This window comes from Crocodylus siamensis, chromosome 1 (genome assembly GCF_052110815.1).
Source record: "Crocodylus siamensis isolate JL-2025a chromosome 1, ASM5211081v1, whole genome shotgun sequence".
Classification (NCBI taxonomy): Eukaryota; Metazoa; Chordata; order Crocodylia; family Crocodylidae; genus Crocodylus; species Crocodylus siamensis.
In genome coordinates, this window is record NC_143395.1 from 58,763,733 (window position 1) to 58,786,553 (window position 22,821).

Sequence of the window (22,821 nt, forward strand, 5' to 3'; positions counted from 1 at the left end):
ACCTACTTTGCAGACAAAACCATGCATATCCAGCTTGTCTTGGGGATCACCAGCTTAGCTGCAGTCAGTGTCTCAGATTGGGGAAATTCTGTCTTGTCTGGTTAATATGAACTAGTTTCAATTGTTGCCACCCACCAGTTTAGATGATGTGCTTGGGGGAATGCAGGCAACCAGTTGTGAAATGGACCCATGCCCATCCTGGCTTATAAAAGACAGCTGGCAGAAAAATTGGAGGCACTGCTGCTGAGTATTATCAGTATCTCCCTTTAAGGAGGCAGGGTTCCAAACATTCCTAAGTCTGCAATTTTCTAGACCCTACTCAGAAAATTCTCTCTTGGTGATGGCTCCCGAGCCAGTTATCGCCCTGTTTTCAACTTCCCCTTTTTGGGGAAGCTCATTGAATGAGTAGTTGCCTGATAGCTTGAGGGACATCTGGGTGCTATCATATTTCTGAACCCCTGCCAGTCCTGCTTTTATCCTGGATATAGTACAAAGACTGTGCTTCTGGCCTGGGTTGATGATCTTCCCATAGAGATCAGCAGGGAAACTGTACTCTGTTGATCCTATTAGACAGAGTACTCAACCCCTGGCCTGTGGCCCAAATCTGGCCCCCAGCTTCAAATCATCCAGCCCACGGGGCTCCCCATAAGTCCAAAATTTTCACAGTAGGGGAGCAGTGGCAGTATTCACTTGATGCCAAATTTCTAAACCCATGGGGAGCCCTGTGAGCTGGATATTGTGGCCCTGGGTACAGGGTGCCACAGGACCTAACCACAGTGCACGGGGAGAGCACAGGGCCAAATCCCAGCACATGAAGCCAGGTGGGGGCAGTGCAGGGCCCTAAGGTCTGATTACAGTGTGTGGGGGCCAGCTGAGTTCACATGGGGCCTGATCTGAGTGTGTAGGGCCAAGTGGAGGCAGCATGGGGTCAGATGCTGGTGGATGGGTGCCGATCTGGCCCACAGACCTGCCCCACACCACCCATCTGGTCCTCAAGGCAAAAAGATTGAGTGCCACTGCTATTAGATCTTTCATCAGCATTTGATACAGTTGATCATGAGATATGGATAATGTGTTTCCATGATCTGGTGGGTATTCATGAGACTGCTCTTAATTGGTTCTGTTCTTTACTAGCAGGGAGCTCCAGAGAACAGTGATGGGCGAGTGCTTATTGTCCCCTTGGGACATTTCCTGTGCATTTCCCAGAGTACCATCTCATTGTCCCTCCTCTTCAATGTCTATCTAAGGCCACTGGGCAAGATCACATGGAGATTTGTAGTGAAGTGCCAGTGTACTGATGACACCCATCTCTCTCCTTTTTTTTTGTCTTACCCAGGCCCTGCACTCTCTGTCCTTAACCAATCCCTGGCCACAGTTGGGAACTTGATATGGATGAACCAAATGAAGCTGAATTCAGATAAGACAAACTTATTGGTAGTTAGTAGACCATATGACCTGGGCAGGGAGCATAGGGAAATCTATTATTGATGTGGTTCAGCCATCTTTTTTCACTTAGGTTCACAGCCTTGGATCTTCCTGGATACTTTGCTGCACCTAGTGTTTCAGGTTGTGTCAGTGGCTTGGAGTGCCTTTCACCAACTCCATTCTGGTGAGAAGGCTACGGCCCTTTCTTTCAGACTGAGATGTGGCCACCATCATCCATAATTTTATAACCTTGAGGCTAGACTACTGCAATACATTCTACGTTTGGCTGCCCTTGTGGACCATCCAGAAGCTACAGCTGGTACAAAAAACACAGTTGCCTGCCTTCTGACACGGATGGGTCACAAGGAGCACATTACTCCAATGCTCCAAGGTCCAGTAGCTTTCTGGTTACATTCCAGGTGATGATTTTCACTTCTAAGGCTCTAAATGGTTTGGGCCCTACATACCTAAGAAAGTATCTTCTCTCTTATGTTCCATTGCAATCCATTGCCACATGAAACCTGTTGCAAATAGCATCTGTGTCAAGTTCATTTGGAGAAAACACATGGGACATTATTCTCAGTAGTTGCTCCTCAACTCTGGAATTCCTTCCCCATCATGGTCCCTCCAAGATCATCTGGCAACCTTCCAGAAGTGTTGTACAACCTTTGTATTTGGTCAAGAATTCAAGCTGGAGTGGTTAAGTTTTGGAAGCATTGTCTGGGGGATTTGTTCTATTGCATGCTATTTTAACATTTGTATCTGTCTTTATAATTAGACTGGTTTCTATTATAAGCTGCCCTGAGCCCTTTTTGGGAAGGGCAGCATACAAAGCTAATAAATAAATAGTATTGTTCTTTAGGGATCTACAGTATTTGTTCAGAGGAAACCATAGCTAAGCCTTACCTGGCAGTTTGCCTCAATAAATATGCAAAGTAAGTAATGAAGAAATTTTGGGAAACTAAATAAAGGTTGATGTGAAACGGTTTAATATCAAAGTATTTGGAACTCAGCCCAACCCAAAATAATGTAGCTTTTGCTCTCTTTTTGATAAAGTTTTGCTGAATTGGGCCATAATTTCTGGTTAATTTTCATGGTACAGTCGCCTTTCACTCCAGGTTGTTAGATGAGTTTGATACATAATGCATCATTTATCACAGTCTGTTTGGAATAAAAAAATAACCTGCTATATTTAATACAATGATTTGCGGGGGGGGAAACCCCAACAAGCATTAGGATTTCAAAAATCTTTAGGAAGTTCACCATTTCATGTTTATTTTTTAAATTACTTCTTCTTAGAGTTCAAATAGACTTAGGGTGTTCTGCTCAATTTACAGCTAGGTTTATGATGGGTCTTTCTTGCCCCCTTGTGGTATAATTAGAAAATGTACTAGTATTTATTGCCTAGTGATTACCATAAAACCCAATTCTTCAAATGCCTGATCATATAAATAATTGCTTATGTGTCAGGTGTCCATTTAATGCAAGTTTTCAAAATGTGTAAATGTTTGTGGAATAAGACCCTTCATTTTAGTGCATAAGACCATGTACAAATGGGCCAAAAAACAACTTTTAAACTTAAAGAATCTCAAATATCCTATTTATAATTACATTATTTCATTTTTTAAAACTATCAAGTTATCATAAACATGTATACTGGATGCCTGCACCTATTACAATCCTTACATAAATACATATTTCAGAATTTAAAAAAAATAGACTGACGTATATAGCTCCTTTTAAGAAATAGAAAGAGAGTAGTTATATATACGTCTCCTGCCTGCTGTCAGATGTTTTACATGTGTTCTTGGATTTTAGTAGGAAACTTTACACGTCCAAAGTACAAAATTAAAGGCAATAAGGGCCTATTCTGAAGCCTATTTAAATCAGTGAAATATTTTCCACTGACTTCATGGGACTGTGAAGAAAGGCCTAAATGCTATTTAAGAACCCTGAAAATGACTAAATAAGAACAGGTGTAATTACTGTAAGACCTCATTTATGGGTGTGATTTTGTCAAAGCAGTCAGCATTAGGCTAATTCTGCTTCCACTGAAGTAAATTATAAATCAATAGGCTCAGGGGACTTTTAGTTCCAGTGGAGGCAAGGGAAAAGACTCTCATTTTTAAACCATCAGATGATATAACAAAATATTTTACCATGAAGTATTGAAGAAATTGTGACATCTTTAAACACATCTTTCTCAAATAGCTGGATTCAGACTGAGCTGCAAAACATCATTGTTACTCAAGGCCACATTAAAAAAGAAAGGAGTTAAATGGCAAAAACCCAATTTGTATGGACTTTAGAACCAGACTATCCAATCTAGTAGGCACATAAATGGACATAGGTGCCTAACTGTGATTATATTCATTCCTGCTTAAGCTATCTGAAAAATGGGGAATACAAAAGGTGGGTAGGTTTCTGCTTTTTTGGAATTCAGTCTGAAGGGTGAGATGATGGTTGTTACAAAAACATGTATTAACAGATGTTTAGCAACTCAGGCAGGGTGGAATAGAATCACACTTAGCCACCTAAGTCCACTTACGTGCCTGCTTGGTGGTCCAAAATTGAAATCTAAAGAACACCTGCTTAACTCCAGAGACATCTTAGCTTGTGAGGCACCTCTCTTGACCTGTATGTTCCCTAGGCACCTGCTGCTTCATCTTTGGTGCATGTCCCAAACTACCCCAATGTGAACAACTCTTACCTAATTTCCCTTTGCATCTTAGGCAAAACAGCACCTAAATCCTTTGAGGGTCCTGACATGGTAGGTGGGCACTAAATACACCAACAGCATTCAGGACATCAGTAGGACTTCATGGCCTCCAGGACAACCCTGGGGCTAGCCTATGTAATAGGTGGGCTTACACATGAGATGGGGCATATGTTGAACGTAATGTTTTACACTCCTTCATTCAAAAAAAAATTACCAAGGAAGTTGTTTCGCCAGCCAGTGGTTAGAACATTTGCCCAGAAGTTGGGAAAACTGGATGCTATAGTCTCCTCAACCTGGGGGATTCAAACACTCACCTCTCTCTTCCTGTGAGGTTGCACTAATTATCAGGCTTTTAAGGTGCACTGGATGGTGGCTCCATCCACTCCTCTTGTTGAAGCTAACTACACTGCAGCAAAATTGCAAGGTCCAGGGAGCCAGAAGAAGAGTAAACAAGAGGGAGTGTTATTCTGAAAATCTTTAGTTAGAACCCTCTTGGGAGATGTAGACTTTGGCTCTGTCCCAGCACTACTTTTGTACTGTGCATAAAACAGTAATTAGATTAAGTACAAAAACAGTCCTAGGAAGAGGGACCAGAACCTAAGGCTCCCTTCTCCCAGCTGAGTGCTCTATCCACCAGACTACAGTCATGCTCTTTTTTACTTGCTCTCCTTCTGGTCCTGCAAATCTTGTATTGGTTGCTGCCCAGTGTTTCAATTTCAATAGCTGGAATGCCCAGCCTAACGTACAGCCTAGTGCTCCTTTACAACCTTGACTCAGGGACCTACGTACCAGAGAGGGATGGGAGTTCAGACACACTGCTGTGTTTAGCATTTCCTGTTGGTAAACTCTAAGTGGCTCTGCATTCAGCTTCTGGGTCTTTTGAATCACCGATCTTAGGGTGCCTGTACACATGTGGGGAGGCTACTCCAACATGATTAATCAAGTCTGCTGGAGCATGCTAATTAGTGTATTCCACCAGCCTCCATGTCTCATGTATCAGCATCTCTGCATTTCAAAATGGCAGGGGGGGCACTTTAACTAAAACTCATTAACCGAGTCAGGACCCTCAAAGGATTTAGGTGCTGTTTTGCCTAAGATGCAAAGGGAAACTCATTAACCGAGTTTTAGTTAAAGCGCCCCCATTGCCATTTGGAAAACAGGGACCCTGTTACATGAGGCACTGCGGGTGCTTTAATTGGGGCAAATCTTGGAACTACTTTAATTAAACCCCTCGCCCCCCCAAACACACACCCCCCTGGAGCATGTGTAAAAATGTCTTCGGTGCCTAACTCCCCCTTTGCATTATACAGGGAGTCTACATACATAAACTCTAAGGTTTATATTTCATAGTATGGGGCAGGTTCCTTAAATTTAGACACTGGGGCATTTAACTTGTCTTTTGTTAGACCTGATCTTTGCAATAGCATAGTTAATTGGGGGAAGGGTAGGCAGGGGGTGGGGAGGACCTACTTCCATGGCTTGACTCTTTGGCTAGGGACATACATTACACATAAACCAGTTTAAGTCATCAGAATAAGTTCAGTGGACATAAACCGGTTTCAAAATGGCTGAAACTGGTTTAAGATAAACCTGGTTGAATGTAGTATCATACTTAGCTGATCTGGGTCAAACTGGTTTATGCAGTCTGTCCCAGACCCCTTCATGGTTTGGTTTAAGTTAAACCAGAGTCCTCGAGCATCCCAGATGCTTTGCAGCCCTGGATTGTGCTGTCTGCTCCAGAGAGCAGAGCTGGCCTGACCCCTCTGCTTCCTAGCCAGAGCTTTGGCGGAGAATATAGGCACAGCTAGGTCTGCCTGGCTTCCTCCTACTGCCCCCTCCCCCCCCCCCCCCGCTCACTGCTCAAGCAAGAATCCCCCACCTCCCTCCCTCCCATCCTCCATAGCATGGACCCCAGACCCACAGACCCCAGGCACGTGGTATGCTAGTTCAGTGTTTCTCACTGGTGGGATGCAAAGGTCCTGTAGGTGGGACTTCAACTCATTGCCCGATCTAAAAACTCTTTGTGAGCAGGCCTTCTCTGTCCTGGCAAATCAAAGCAGCTCTTCTAGTCACTATTTCAAACATTACCCCAAGAACTGACATACTTGTCAATGAAACACAACCACAGGTTTCTCACTAATGACTAAATTATCTCATTTCTGCTAATAGAATTATTTTTTTTTGCTTTCTACAATTACAGCAATTAAACATTATCAACAAAATTATTAAAGTTTCTAGTTTTTAATCTTTAATGTCCTTAACATTTTCCATTGATAATTAATATAATACTAAAATGCATGTAGATGTAAAAATATACTTCTTGGAAAAAGTGGGGTTTTGTTTTACCATGGTGGGACCAGGTAGGGGCAATGTGTAGAGGGTGCACATGGGTGCATATGCACCCCCTGAGCATGGTGGTGCTCCTCCTGCAAAAAGGCACCGCCAACACTGTTGGTGGAACCTGCAGGCAGCCGCCACTCTCCACTCTGCACCCAAGACTGCCGGCAGTGTCTGTGGGCAGTCCACAATTCCTACTGGCCACTGCCGACACTGCCAGGTGGTCTGCGGGTGGTCACTGACCCTAGGTCAGTGCTCGCCACCCCACCCCCCGCCTGTGCTGGCAGTGTCTGCGGGAGCTCCCCCACTTACTGTTGCCGCACTCCTGCTGCCATGCTCCCACCACCGCCGTGCTGCACATGGGACTAGAGTTTTTTGACAAAATGGCTGGTGGGACATAAGGTGCAAAAGGTTGAGAAGTGCTGTGCTAGCTAATGCTGAGAGGTGTCTGTGTTTCCAATTTCACAGGGACAGGCAGAACAGTGTCCACATAGGGCTTTTTGGAGGTAATCAACGTATGGGTGACTGGTGCCACCTTAGTCAGAAGGGGCGCTTGCCCCCCCCCAGCGACCAGTCAGTGACCAGGGGGTGTTCCCCCACAGCCAATCTTGCTGACCGGGGTGGGGAGGAGGAGACCACAGCCAATTGCGAGACAACTGATTGCTGTGGCCAATCACTGTGGCCACTTCCAGAAGTGGCTGTGGCTGCTTCTGGGAGCACCACGGCACTCCACTCCCTGGCCAGCGCTTGCAGGGGGGGAAACCAGTTCTCCCACCTGCCACCCCTGCCCGTCACCTAAGTGGTAAGCACGGCTGTTCAGGGGGTACACCGGCGCTCTCAAGGGGTGCACATGTACCCCCATGCACCCCCTACGCGTTGCTACTGAATCAATAGGTCAGCTAGTAATGTCCCTCCATTCCTTCCTTGGAAAAAGCTGTTTAAGAAGAGCTTTTGTTTTGTTGAAGGGCTGATAAACACTGTGTTATTAGCCCCCCCTGCTGGCTCCCTTGCCTGTCAGGTTTGCAGACAGTATGAAGAGCAGGGAGAGCAGTTGCAATGTATAGGGGGTGTGCTGGTGCACCCCCTGACAGCTAGCACTCCCTGATTAGGTGATGGGCAGGGGGTGCACAGTTGGCAGGGGACTCCCTGCAGTTGGCAAGATCAGCTGCTGGGGGGGGCACATGCCCCCCGACTCAGGAGGCAGCAGTCACCCATGAGGGAGAGGGAGACTGAAAAGCTCAATATCATCAACAGATGTATGCACTGCACACCCCCACACACCTTTGCCTCAGAGTGCTGGCAACACTCCCACCCCTTGAGCAATGAGTGGGGAAAAGCCTGGGACTGCAAGTGGGGGAGGGGGTTTACATCCCTCCCTAATCAGAGCGTCCTTCTGGGGCCTGGCCACACCCCCCCAGCTTAGCACTGAAGAAGGGAAGGGAGGGCTGCTCTAATGTCCCCCAGCTTCTAGCCTGAGCCACTGCAGGCATGTGCTTGAATTTCTTCAGTCTAGAGGGACCGCCTGTGCAGTTGCAAACCAGTTCAACCTAAGCAGGTTAGACTAATCTGCAAAGATTAACTCAATTCAGGCTCAGGCTTTTTGAATGTCTGTCCCTAACTTTCCAGTTCCCACTCATGCTGTGTTTCATGAAAAGTGCAATTGACAATTGTATTTACCTGCCAAAGCAAAGCAAAAAAAGAAAAAAAAAGTATGACTATATTTTCTTGTAAGTCATCCACATTTGTGATATGAATTGTTTTAAAACAAGTCAGTTTTTCTTCATAATCTCAATTAATAACTGGATACACAGGGGATTAGGCTCTGATGAACATTTCAAAGTCACTATGGAGATAAGACAATAAATTCCGTGTTCTTGTTTCAGGTTCCTCCAGGTCAGAAATAAAAGTGAGATCTATCATTTGCTTGTGGAATTTGTCTCCCAATTCAAAAAGAGGAAATTGTAATACTTGGCATATTTAAAGCACCATTTCCACTACAAACAGGGGCAATCAGTTCTGAACTGGCAGGGTGCTGAACTAATACTAACCCGTCTTTTCATTTCTAATTTCTCTGTCCAAGGTTATATTTCCTGCACTATACCAACAACATTCCATTTCACCATTTCAACTGTGGATTTATGATGATAGGACAAACAAACTTAACATTGTGAAGAAAGATTGTGTACCACCAGAAGAACTGGTTTTTATATAGTGCAGAAACCAATAGGGTGCCATTATCAATTTCAAATTGAACTCTCTATACCTATCATCATAAGGCCATAAAAATATAAAGTATAATTTTCACAGAATTCCTTTTAAAGGAATATGAATCTCTATTTATTACATAGTAATAACCCTGGCTTTGTATCTTGTTATTTGATGTCTAACATGATGAAATGATGTAAAGTCTAATGTTCCCTACCTGTATACCTCCATTATGCAGCAGAAATTTCCAATGTATAGCTAGTATTCTCCTTTTATTTCTTTTACCCCAAAACACTGGGACACACGCTTCACAGTCTCACAAGTGGTAAGCTCCCACAACTCCCCCTTAAGCCAGTGGGAGTTACAATATCCCTGCCACTTCTATTTCGATGCTTTAAATTTTTAGCCTATGTTTCTTCAAATTTGTGATTTAATACAAAGATCACTTTTCCAGCAGAACAGGCACTTCGGCTCCACTGGGGAGCCTTCTGTGCCCCCCCCCCGGCTCAGCAACTGGTGCCTCCTTGGTCTGGGGTGGCACCCGGGGTCCCCGTGCTGCTGACTGCAGAACCAGGAGTTGCGGGGGGACCCCATGTGCTCCCTGGCAGACCCGGACGTGAACCAGAAGTACTTCCAGTCCACCTCTGGGTTCGCCATCAAGCATGTGGGGCGGCCCCCCCGTGCTCCTGTGGGACGCTCCACCCACCCCAGCATCACAGTGTTCACAAGCTATATCTAGTACCTCGGGGTATGTAAAAAAAACATTTAAAACTGTGTCTATGGCCGAATTGCTGATTCTTTGAATCAGCATCAACTCTTCAGATTCAGATCAGCCAAATTCAATTGGGGACAGTGATCTGAATCAACGAACCTGATTGGGACAGAATCTGAATCCAAATTGAATAGGGCCCATTTCACACACCCCTACTAAGTCCCTTAGCACTTATTAAAACATAGTTCCCACGGACCTCAGTAATTTTACTTGAATTAGATCTTTGCTTATGACATGTCTGGGGACTGCAGATTCCAAGACTTCATCCCACATCAGCAAAAGAAAGATTTAAAACAGGAGATTGCTGACCTGTTTGAATAATGCTTTTAATTAACAAATGAAAAATGAATGAGAAACAAATTGCAGGCACAAATTAAAGACCGTTTAAAAACTTAAATAGAACACAAGAAAATGAAGAATATTAATTACATTTCTTTAATTATATTTTTTAGAATCTAATCCCAGTCCCACTAAAGTTAGTAAGAATATTACTATTGATTTTGGTGGTAGCAGAATGAAAGCCTAATTTAAATTGCATACAAAAGTACTTCTTTATCTAAATTGTCATTCAAATGTATAGCTATCCATGCATTTATCTGTCAAGGAAGACAGAATGAGATGTATATCCTACTTTTTCATCTGTAGAAAATATAAAACCTTTCCTTTTTTAGGCCCAAATTGACTTATGTGGAGAGGTTTACAATTATCCTGTCAGTGTTAATCATTTTAGTTATTTGACAGTTAAAAAACAGGCAGAATCAGAAGAATATTTATTCCACTACATGCCAAGACACGTTTATTCCTTTGCTTAGATTTACTTGTGAAGGTTCCTTGGAAACTAAGGTTCTATCTAGTTCAAGTTGTTTAAGCCGAGCCTTATGGACATGAGTAGTCCCACTAAAATTAGTGGAATTAATCACGTCTAAACACGTGCTACAAAATTTTGCTGAACTGGGGCATTATGGGAGAGGACACCTTAAAGGGTATATACTTTTAGCTATAAAGAAGTTACTATATTTTTAAAAGTCATTGTGACCTTATCTCTTTTTCATGACGATCTGGCACCTCCAAAGCAATGACCTCACTAGTTATAAGGGTCTCATTGGGTATACTGCAGTTCAGAAGAAAATCTCCTTGGTTTAGATCATTTTAAAGTAAGCCAGCTGCCCGTATTGTGATTAGATAGAGCTGACCGGGGCTTTATGACTTCAGAAAAGTGTATGTCAATTAATCTGGAAAATGTTTCTTCCATAGAATCATGAAATTTCATGTTGCAAAGAGAAAATTTAAAGAGACATTACGTCCATATGATGTAAAAGATGTCATTGAACAGTATTCAGCTGGTCACCTGGATATGTTGTGCAGAATTAAAAGTCTTCAGTCACGGTAAGAAAGGAACAAACCTTTATCCTTTCTATATAAAAAAATCTTATCTTGTCATGTATTACAATCTTATCTTGTACATTTTTACACATCAAAGTTCTTTTTGGATAACATTTTTGCACGTACTGCCTACCTTTTTTTAGGATGCCATCAGGCCAGCAATTGAACCGTATATGGAAAAAATGTGAGCATAAATTGTGCCCAAAAAATGAAAATCTGAAATTTTTTTAAATATACCCTTGTTGTCTTCATAGTGCACGCAAAAACTGGTAGGCTGTTCATTCAGATGCTTCAAGAATAATTCAGTCACTACTGAAAATTGTCTGTCTGTTTTCCCATCTCAGTCTCATCAAACTGAACAGCACTCAACTCCACACAAGACCAAATCTAATATTTTTATATGCTTGACTCCAGGCAACAATCACTGGGTTAACACATGGTGCATATGAGCACATGCAGAACTAGGATGAGGGGTATCAGAACTGGGCTATCTTCTTAGTTACTCAAGTTTCCAGTTCCCTCCACTGAATGTGAAGATCAAGTTCATTGCTGAGTGACCATGCAGAATGAAAAACAGCCTCTAAGGCTATAACTGTCAACTGAGGTGCTGTGGCAGGGCAGACCCTGAAGTCTCCTGTGGGCCATCCTAGTCCTACATCTACTCCAGGTCCTCCGTATAACCCACCTTTCTATCTCTCCTGCCATGCCTTGATGTTCCTTTTATATTGATTGGGAGACTGCCCCTGAGTCCTGGAATGATCTCTTTGGTGCCTAGTGGATTCACTCAGTCTCTGGGCCCACTGTCCACAAACAGGATTTTGCCTGTTCTCTGCAGGCACCCACACCCACACTCGAGTGCCCCTTACTCCTGATCCACAGCCTCTGCCTGCCCTGCACTAGCTCCCTCCTGGCCACAGCTCTGTCCCAACACCTGGACGTGAGTCCAGCTGCAGCTGTACCACCTTCTGCTTTGTGGCTGTGAGCAGTCCCAGCCCTTGCTGTTCTGCTTCCTGCACTTGTGTCCACACCATTCCTTGAAAGCCTTTGACTGGGGCTCAGGGATTAAGCTGGGCAACCCCTTCCCTCCCAGGTCAGCTTCCCACTGCACAAGCTGCTTTAGGGGGGGAGAGGGTCTCTAAGCCCAGTTTTGAGGGCTTCTCCTACCTGGAGTGCTCCCCCATCCCCGACCCCCATCTCTCTCTCTCACACACACACCCCTGCTTCCACCTGCTCCCAGCTCATCACACACCTAAGTGGTTCCTAGGACCAGGAGCCCACCCAGGCAGGGACTCCATGTGTGGGCATGGGGCAGGGTTGAAGTGTGGCAGTTGCTTCTGCCAGCAGGTCCCATCCCATCCCATTTGGTGGCTGGACACACAGGGAGTGATTTGTAGGGGGGATATGGTGTTGTAGGGGAGGGGCGTGGGGTTTGTGGGAAGGGGTGTGAGGGGTTTGCCTCATGTGCCATTGGGCCAGGCAGGACCCAGCTAAACCGGAGAGTAGACGTCTCCTGCGTGTGGTGCCAATCTGACACCAGGCAGCTGGGGCCATGCTGTGCTGCCAGGGGGCTCTGCCAGTCAGTAGCAGGCCATGAGTGCCCTAATAGCCACTGCTGCTGCTGCTGCTGCTGCTGCTGCTGCTGTGGGGGAGCTATGGGCCATGCAGGGAGACTGTGCACTGAGCAGGGGGCGCTATGGCCTGAGCAGGGGGGGTGGGCAGAGGACCCACCCCTCCTGAGCAGTTCCTCCATCCACAGTCCCCCCATACCTACATACACAATCCCCCACACCCCCACAGTCCTTTCACCCACAGTCCCCCCATACCTCCAGTTCCTCCCACCCCCACATGGGGGGACTGTAGGTGGAAGGACTGTGGAGGTGTGGGGGATTGTGTGTGTGTGGGGGAAACTGTTCAGAAGGGGTGGGTCCTATGGCTCGGAGTCCCCTCACTTGAGGGACTCCCACCCACAGGGTCACCCCATACACCCTTGCGGCTTGGTGATGCAGCTGCCAGGATCTGCCAGTCTCAGGGGTGCACCACAAGCTGGAAGACAATAGCAGCCAGAGCAGGATCCAACCTGAGCAGGGTGCAGGGCCCAGGACAAATCAGCCTATGTGGGGCCCCACCACTGCTCCAATCCCACCCTCCCCGGACCCAAAGAAGCTGCTGCAGCCATTGATAGCAGCTGCCTTGGCAGCCGAGGGGGAGGGGGTTAGTGAGTGGTGAGCACAGAGTCACTGCGGCTGCTCCACCCAGCTCCGTGGAGGCCCCCAAAGCCTGGAGTGGTCACCCTGATTTGCACCCCCCCAGGGATGGCTTTGACAGCAACTGCAATTTCCCAGTCCTGGGGGGGCTCCATGCACCCCCAGGGCTGGAAGACAGCAGCCACACCCTGCAGCTGCCATGACCCAACTGGGTCCTAGCACCAGGAGACGCACTATCAGGACTCAGTGTCTGCCCTGCATCTGGGAGCCCCGTCAGCTGACAGGACCAAATGACAGGGTCTGCTACTGGTACAAATTAAAGCTCAATAGCAACCAGCTATAAAGTTAGTACACATTTTCAAGGTCTAACTTTATAGTTGGAGCTTTATATGGCATGATAAGTACTTTGCACACGTTGCTGGCTTCAGGGTAATTGTGCAGTTAATCAACTGGTTGTGCAATACCTGTAATGTGTAGAAGGAGCTCTAGACACAGACGGTGGGGTGAAAATTCACACCTTATTTTGAATTTCCTCCCTCGGGGAGATTATCTACAAGTTGCATGTAGTACCCACTGTATTTTTAACATCCATTTAACATAAGATCTCTCCGGACAGTGCAAGAGAGCTAGGAAGGTTTTCTAAAACCTAGAAAGCCTCACAGTTTATTCATCCAGGTCCCTAGTGCCCTTTATATTAAGTGGATCTCTTTTCTGATAATTGTTTTATGATAATTTTACTCTTCCTACCACATGTGGAGGGCTCAGAGAAGTATACTGAAAAAGTCATAGGTCTGTAAATTAAAGAACTTAACAGCTCTGGTAATTCTAGAAAATTGTCCCCCAAACACATAAATATAGGGAATTATCTAATATTATAAAAGCCTAAGTCTTTCTGTCTGTCTGTCCATAATGCTTTATTTGTGCTCTGATTGGGTGACAAACAGCCAATCAAGAGTGGAAAGAAGCATTTGGACAGGTGGCAGCATGCCCTCATGATGGTGGGGACACAGGGGACAGAGCGGGGGGTGGGGCAAGGTCAGTGCAGCTGGCAGTAGTAACAAAACAGATGGAACGGGGATCGAGGCCAGCAGTGCTGGTCTCACCCCCCGTGCCCTGCTCCCTGAAGGTGGCAATGATGGAGCAGAGGAGGGGGTGAGGCCACCAAAGCTGGCCTCGCCCCACCCCTTGCTCCTTGAAGGTAACAGCAGCAGGGGGGCGTGGTTGGGACACCGTGGGGGGGCCAGGGCACCGGCACTGGCCTCGGCCCGCCCCTCCCCTCTTCAGTCGTCACCGCCTGCAGGGCCGACACAGGGGTGGGGGGGGGGGAGGAGCCGGCCCAACAAGGAGCGGGGAGGAGCAGGCATCCTGTTGTGGCGGCAGTGGCAATGGGGAGTGGGGAGGAGTGGGCCAGAGCCTGACATGGAGGTGGGGGAGAGGAGGACTGAGCCTGAGCAGGCCCTCCCACCCTTGGGCCTAGGCCATCTCCTCCCCTGCATTGGCCCGAAGCCTGCTTCTCCCATCCCTCTGCCACCACCAGGTCAACCTGGGCCCACTGCTCCCCCACCACCCCTGCCACGATGGCTTGGCTTCTCCCCACCCTTGGCCGTGGTTCTCCCCTGAACCAGGCCTGAGCCCACTCCTCCTCTCCCTCCACAGATGCGGCAGGGAGCGGGGTAGCAGACCTGGACCCCAAGATGCGGCAAGGGGGAGTGGGCCCAGACAGGGGAGGGGCATGGGGCTCCATCCCCGCCCCCTTCCCTCACCCCATCATTCTTCACGGGCAGTTGACTAGTAAAGGAAATATTGCCTCAACCCAAAACCAAACTAAGACTGCTTACAGACATTACAGCCAGAAGTTTGGAGGGGTTAGATCAGGTTAAGAATGGACCCCTGAACATAGTAATTAGAAAGATGCTGGGAGCCTGAGCTAAAATTAAGTTGGAATAGAGGGAGGACCAGGTGGGATGGAGGGACTAGCAGAGGTATTTGGGGGGATTAGGCGGCTAACGGGGTCTATCTGGAGGCTTGGGGGGGAATCAGCAGAGGTAGCTGGGTCCATGGGAGACCCTGGAAGGTCAGGGGTGGGGACTGGCAGGATCAGAGAGTCTTTCTGATCCCACTAAACCTCCCAGGATCCCCACCACTTACCCCCCTGTTGCTGCCCAACTGCCCCCAATCCACAAACTAATCCCAAAGCCAGTTTTACTGGATCATCAATCCCAGGAGCCTGATTTAAGTTAGGTTGTGGGGAGGGGTGGGCAGATTGGGGGCATTAGCAGGGCTGATGGGATTGTGGGGGCTGGCAGCTCAATGGGGAGGCTTTAGAGGATTGAGGGAGTTATTTCCCCCTGACCAGTGGCTATTTTTAGCCCCCCAAACTCTTCACCCACAGATGAACAACCCTTCCCTATCAAACCAACTGCTCAAGACCCTGGCCACCCCTACCCCTGCTTGCTTCAGTTAGCTTTTGGCACCAGTGAATGCTGGTAAAACTAGCATCAGGAACAGCTTGTGGAATTGGAGGGTTTGGCAGGTTTGGGCATGGGGCTGGCTGGTCTGCAAGTGTGGGGCTTGTCCATTTGGGGATGGGAGAAGGGGTTGGGGCAAGGGGCTGGGGAAGGACTCAAATACCCTGGTACTGGGCAGGTAGGAAAAGGATTTCCTGGCCCAGGGGCTACACTTGGAATGGGTACAGAAGTTCAGTTACATCAATCTTGCCATAGATTGGGTCAGCCATTTTTTAACCAATCTAACTTTCCTGGTACTTTCCCCTGCCGCAATTTAAGACCTTTATTCCATCCTAACAAAGTGTAGGATGTTATACTTGTCTTTGTTCCATTTCATTTGATTGATTTTGGACCTTTTTAGACCATTTCTCCAGTTTATCAGGTTATTCAGAATGCTAACCCTACCCTCTAGAGAGTGTCTGCAACTCTCCTTAGTTTGGTGTCATCTGCAGATCTGCTAAGCATGAACTGTATCCCATCCTCCAAATCATTAATGAAGATATTAAATAATACCAGAGCCAGAATAGACCCCTACTCAATACTTCCTTCCACCGAGCCATCTATTGAGCCATGACTATTTGTTGAGCACAGTGATCCATCTAATTGTGTATCCACCTTACAGTACTTTCATCTAGCGTGTATTTCCTTAGCTTACTAATGAGATACAAATTTAGGACCCCTGAAACATGAATAGCTATATTTGGCCAATGGGACTATTCCTGGTAGCTAGCAGTGCACCCAGTAGTAAGCGCCTACAAGATTGTACCAATAACTTATGACTAAAATATCCATCACAAATGTGTATGTTATATCATGTATTAGATATTTAACATATCTAACAAATAACAGTAAGTATGAATTCATTGCTACACAGGTTCATATTCTGTACTCCCTAAGTATTACAAACTTCATTCCATGTACTTTATTCCACTTCATCCTTCTTAAGGATTTTTATACCAACTTATATGGCTGTCATTATGACCATTTCTGGTTTCTCTCTCAGTGTTGACCAAATTCTTGGAAAAGGACAAATCACAACAGATAAGAAAAGTCGAGAAAAGAATACTGTGGAGAATGAGACAACTGATGACCTTAGTATGTTAGGGCGTGTTGTCAAGGTGGAGAAACAGGTACAGTGACTGTTGTGACTGTGATTTTGTTTTATTGTATAGGATACATTTTTTAATAGTTAATGATAGAAGTTTCAGATTTCAGTGAAAAGTAAAATCAGTTTTTCTGGCATCTGCACCATCTTAGTCCTAAAAATAAAACATCAGCAAATTCTATTACCTTACATTTGCTTTGTATGCAGAAATGTAGAAATGGAAAAAAAACCCTGATGTTACGGGAATCTTCATCTTTTAATAAATAACACATTACCTTGCTGCTGAACAGTCTGTTAAAATACTGTGTTAGTTCTGAAGACTAACTAGCTACTCTTTAGAGAGAAACAAAGGATCATTTGCTTATATTCAAGGGGTTGTTACATTCCTTTTATTTGCTTAGGTTTAAAGAAATTCTGGAAATACAATTTTAAGTAATATTTTGTACTCAACCTTTTTTCCCAACCTGCAGGTACAATCCATAGAGTCAAAACTAGACAGTCTATTAGATATCTATCAACAGGTTCTAAGGAAAGGATCTGCATCAGCGCTCACTTTGGCTTCATTTCAAATGCCAGCTTTTGAATGTGAGCAGACCTCTGATTATCAAAGTCCTGTGGACAGCAAGGATTTATCTAATTCTTCACGAATTAGTGGATGTGTATCCAGATCAGCTAGTGCCAACATGCCACGTGGCCTACAACTTATACTGACACCAAATGAATTTAGCACTCAGGCTTACTATGCTTTTAGTCCAGCTATGCATAGTCAAGCAACGCAAGTGCCAAATGATGGACCTGCAGCAGTAATAGCTAATAATATATCAAACCAAATAAATCAGGCCAGTAAGCCAACAACTCCAACCACCTTACAAATACCACCTTTTTCATCAGTCAAGCATATCAGCAGACCTGAACCTATTCATATTATCCCTGTGACTACACAGGAAAATATTTCTGATGTCACCGCTTGCCTTGTTGCATCAAAGGATAATGGACAAGTTGCACAGACCAGTGTGACAAAGAATCTTTCATGGAGAAAAAGCCTTGATACCGAAGGAGAACCTTTGGGCTCCGTTAAAACAGCGCAAATGGATTTAGGAAAATCATTATCTGTGCAAACCCTTATACAGTCAACAGAAGAACTGAATGTACAGATTGCTGGTAGTGACCCCAGTGGTTCAAGAGGTAGCCAAGAAGTATACTCCAAATGGAGAGAGTCCAAATTATTTATAACAGATGAAGAGTTGGAAGTAGAGGCAGAAACAGAGACTACTGAAGCCATCTCTCACCCCTTAGTGGAAACAACTCTCTCCACTGACTCTCTAAGGACTGGAATATCAAGATCATCTCAAAGCATTTTCAAGCCAGGGGATGGTACAGATTCACTCAGCCTGCCTCATGTCAAACTTAAATAACAACTTATGGGTTTTCTTCACTGGCTGAGTAATTCCTTTAGTCATACATATCATAGCATGAACTATTTTGAAAGCCTTTTTAATATGATAAACTTGCAAGAATCAGGAAGAATCTGAAAGGCAGTTGTGTATAAGCCCATATCTTCTAGCTGCATGAAAATGCATGTTTAAATGATGGCTAAAATTCAAATTTATACCTACAGTACATCAACACTTTCATGTAGTACAGTAGGTTTAAATAATGAGTAATATACAAAGCTAATGCTGCAGGATTTATCAAAAAGCAAAGATCTGAGCATTTAGAAATAGTGCTGTTTCTACAGTGCAGAAGTAAAAAAAACAAAACCATAAGACTTAAAGCACTTTGCTTCTGGATTAAAAATATGTATGTCCTGAATTAGATAATAGTTTATGTTTACAACAAGAATATTATCTACAGCTGCTAGCGAGGTACCAAGGAAACCAGTAATATGGGATTAGAAATGGCTGCTAGTTGCAAGATATACACATTAACTCATCATTAATCAGTTATTTTAATGCTCTGAGACATAGAATGTTAATTTCTGTATATTTTTTGGTGATTTAGTGTTGTGGCAAAAGTAATTTGCACACCACTTTCAAGTTGTTCTTTATAAGAAGAACATTCTTTTGCTATGAAATGTATAAATTCTAAGGATCAGGGCCAGCCTTAAAGGTGGATGATCTAGGAAATTGTATAAAAAATTCAGGGGTAGCTTTCCTTATTCCAGTCTTACTCATGTGCCAGCCGGTGGATGTGAAGCATTTTGACAATAGTAGTATCTACAGAAGAGGACTAGGTACTGCTGTTATCATAGAAGCAATACCTCCTTCTGCCCTGAAAGTGGCACAAGTACTCACAATTGCAACCTGATGCTGCTTAATAGTACTTCAGAAGTCTGGGAATGACAAGAAAGTGACAACATATGGGGAACTGAAAGAGGGGGAGGGAGGCCAGTCAGGGAGAAGGAAGAGAGAAAGAGAGACAGACAGACAAACTATATTGAAGGTGAGGAGAAGGAGAGAGAGAGAGAGACAATAAGAAGGGAAAGAAAATATGGATTTAAATGGAGGGAAAGAAAATAAATAATGAAGGGAGGTATAGACAGAGGAAAAAGATTTTTGAATTCCAGTCTGTCAGTCACAGACAGCTAATGCTTCTTCCCCAAAAAACCCATGCCAGGAATTAGGAAATGAGACTGAATTGACTAAATTAGCTAGAGAGGGGAGTAAGAGATAAAGAAATATTGGATCCATTTTTATAAATGTTCCAGAAAGAACACTCACACTCCTCCCCCATACCTTCTCCCACCCAGTTTTTAGATTCAGAACCCACAGCAAATTTGCATTCTCCCTGGACATCTCTTCCTTTCATGTCCTTCCTATATTTTGCTTCTGCTGAGATTCAGCAGCAGTACTAGTGCCTATATGTCCTTATTGGGGCTTTGCCACTGGAACCCTTTGGTAGCCTAAAAACTGCCCCATGAAAAAAGGTTTTTGTTTGTTGCCCCCCGCCTCTCTTTTAAGCTACATGCACAGTGGACTTTTGGGTAGTCTGGCCTGGGCTGAATTCCCTCTAGCAGCAGGAGCTCCAAATGCACAGGGATGCCAGTTCCAGCTCTCTCAGGGCACTGTTTGTTCAAGGCCCAAACCAGATGAGGATTTATTATCTATCAAAAATGTCACTATAGTCTTAACAATGGCTAAATGCTACAGATTGTATTGTGAAGGACTTGAACTGTTTACTATGAATCCATTGTAGTTTCTGCCTCCATATTTCCTTTACAGAAATATTCCTGGATGTTACATGATAACCTTATTATGTGAAATACATGCAAACTTTAGAGTGTATATATTGTGTTATTGCTAGGGGTTCTATGGATGATAAGCTGTGTTCTAGGATTTAGGCTGGAACAAAGCTCAGCTGGTAATTACTGAAAGACATCTTGAAGCACAATTAGCTATCACTGATTTGCCATATAATTTATCGCCTTTGACCTTTATTACCTTCTTCAATGTGCTGTCTGATCATATTAAAGCTTGATTGCTAAGATATTTTTGTGACGATAAATAGTTTTTTCCACATCTCAGATCATTTAAAGATTAATTTAATTGAATGTCTGCAGTTTGTCTGGCCAAATCTGTAAATTTAAAGTATAGTATGGTATCTAAAAACGATATGGTTTTTAGAATTTTTCTTTTCTTTTATCTGATGTTTTATGGTGCCTTTTTGCCTTTTAAGTGAAGTCTCACATTGTTCTAGATATAAGGCTGCATTTAGGTCCAACATAGGGGCAAGAGCTTGGGCACAGGCAACTAATGTGTCAGTAATTAGCTTGACCTCCCCTTTTCATCAAATCATCATGAACTGGGCCCTATCTTGCAACTGCACCTGCAAGAGCAGACCCTGACATCTACTGCCTGAAGATGATGAAATGTCATAGGTGTACAGACTCAGCCTGCAAGTGCAGTTGCAGATTCAGAGCCTGGGTTTTTACTGATAATTTTTCTCCCAGAATGTATCTTTGCCTTAAATGCTTGAGTCCTTCTGATTTTAAGTTAATTTATTTAATACAGTTTTGTGCGCATAAATGAACTCTATAAATTATGTATGAAAATGTAAATGTCTTTACAGAGTACAAATAAATCAGCAAGACCTCATTTTATGTTACAGTTGAAAGTCCCTTTTTTCTTTTATTCTCACCTTGACATTTTTGAGCAATTTCTAATTGTATAGTAAATGTATGAAAACTATTGATAGAAAATTGAGACAATAATATACAAACCTGTGGAGGTCTGGAGAGACTTGTTTGTTTTGATTTTACATTTCCTCATCAGGAGTTCCCTGTGTCCAAAGTATAACTTTAATTACAACAATAGGAACGACATTGCTTCCGTGGAAATCAATAATTTATTGATTTCTGTGGGACCAGGTTTGGCCTTAAAAGTCTTGTCCTGAGCTACTTACTGGTACTAATTCAAAATTCGTTGTAGGTAATAGGAATTTTTCATGAGTAGTCAGTAATGAACAAATTCTGCCTTGATGTACAATCTGTTGGAAGACTGCATGGGACAGAATTTGGCCCTAAATAAGAGCTTCGGGATTTGGCTTTACACAAAGAACTGTTTTCTGATTAGTGTGTTTGTTGTACCTGACTGAAGAGAGAACTGAAAAGAATAGTTTTTGATGATGAATATACATTTAAAAATTTGTATTTGCTCCTGGCTCATATGATCTATAGTTTTATTTAAATATGAATATAGTGTTTTAGCGTAGAGTTCAAGATTGCAAAGATCATACACTTTTATTCACAATGCCCACAGTTATATAACGTATGTTTTAAAGATAATCCTATTTAAAGTGACAGCTGTCATTACAGTATGGTGATAGGCAATCTACCCATACACCTTCTGTGATACATCAAGTCATACTGAATTATTGATGTATTGTAGGACATCTACTATACAATACTATTTATGGGTCTGGACCTGCAGTCTCTACTCAAGCAAAAACCCCATTGACTTATACAAGAGTTTTGCTTGAGATAGGAGTCCAGATTCAACCCTTCATTTTGTTGGGCATCTGTTTAAAGTGAAAATGATAATATTCCAGTTATTTCCTGAGGAAACTAATGCTTAGCTGAATTAACCCATATGTCACATTGACTATATAAAAAGTAACGCACAACGTACTAAGATACAAAAGGATGAAAAGAAGGGAATCTTTTTAAAAAGCACAGAGAAAAGTAGAGTAATCAGAAAAGAGAATTTAGCAGGGAAAGAAAATGCAAGAGCAAAGGAATGAAAAAAGTGATTAAATGTCTGAGGCCAAATTCAGTCCTTGTGTGATTTCACTGACTTCACTGGAGTGACAGCCCAACTGAGCTAAAGTCAGCCTTTTTCAGAGTAAATCAGGCTCAGCTCCATCCACCTCAGTGGAATTACATCCATCCAGGAGTGAACTTGTCCCACTGGACCCAATTTTTTCCTGGTTCATACCTTGTGTAATCCCATTGGGTTCATTGGTGTTGAATGAGAGATAAATCAGGAAAGAATTTGGCCCAGCTATTTCTGCTTCACATTTTAAGTGTGTTAATTGATTTAATTAAAATGGATTGCAACATCACACAAGTTGTTATCATTGTCTAAAAAGATTCATCCGTTTTTAAAATCTGAATCAAATCCAGCAGTGTCAAAGGAAGTGCATAAGATCTTTCCCATTCATTTATTCAGAATAACATGGAACACTTTCATAGATACCAAGCATTGAAAGTGTTCTGAGACACTTCTATTGGCCAATGTCTTATGTGGCAGTATTAAAATGTTGGTTTTATAATGGTTATGAAAAGTATAAGGGACACTTCCACTGACGCTGCAATGGCTTTAGCCGTTACATTATAATGTTAATTGTAACTTCATGACAAAGTTGAATCCATATTGTTGTTAATAAAAATGGTTTGGTTTAAAAAGTAAGTCAGTTTCCTTATTTTTTTATGAAAGATAAATATTGGTGATTGTGTGGACACAACTTGGGCAAGGTAGCAGACATACAAACACCTAGAAAATGTCTGAGATTTGTTTAAATATGCTTTTAAGTTCTATACAGCTTTGGATCAAGTGGACCAACATATCACAAAACAAGTTTAAATAATCAAAATTCATATGATAGATAACTGTGATGTTTTAGTACTTAGTTTTCATGGAATACAATAGTTTGAGATTTTGGAAGCC

General features: G+C 43.6%; 1 protein-coding gene across 3 annotated transcripts in view; it reads left to right on the forward strand.

Annotated features, from left to right (window-relative positions):
* Positions 1 to 22,554, forward strand: part of KCNQ5 (potassium voltage-gated channel subfamily Q member 5) — a 622,372-nt gene extending 599,818 nt beyond the window's left edge. For all 3 annotated transcript variants that reach the window (XM_090034927.1, XM_090034921.1, XM_090034933.1), the window contains 3 exons: positions 10,713 to 10,844; positions 16,556 to 16,682; positions 17,128 to 22,554. In XM_090034927.1, coding sequence (XP_089891053.1) covers positions 10,713 to 10,844; positions 16,556 to 16,682; positions 17,128 to 18,072 — 1,204 coding nt within the window. In that variant the 3' untranslated portion in view covers positions 18,073 to 22,554. The remainder of the gene's footprint in view (positions 1 to 10,712; positions 10,845 to 16,555; positions 16,683 to 17,127) is intronic.
* Positions 22,555 to 22,821: the final 267 nt, after the last annotated feature.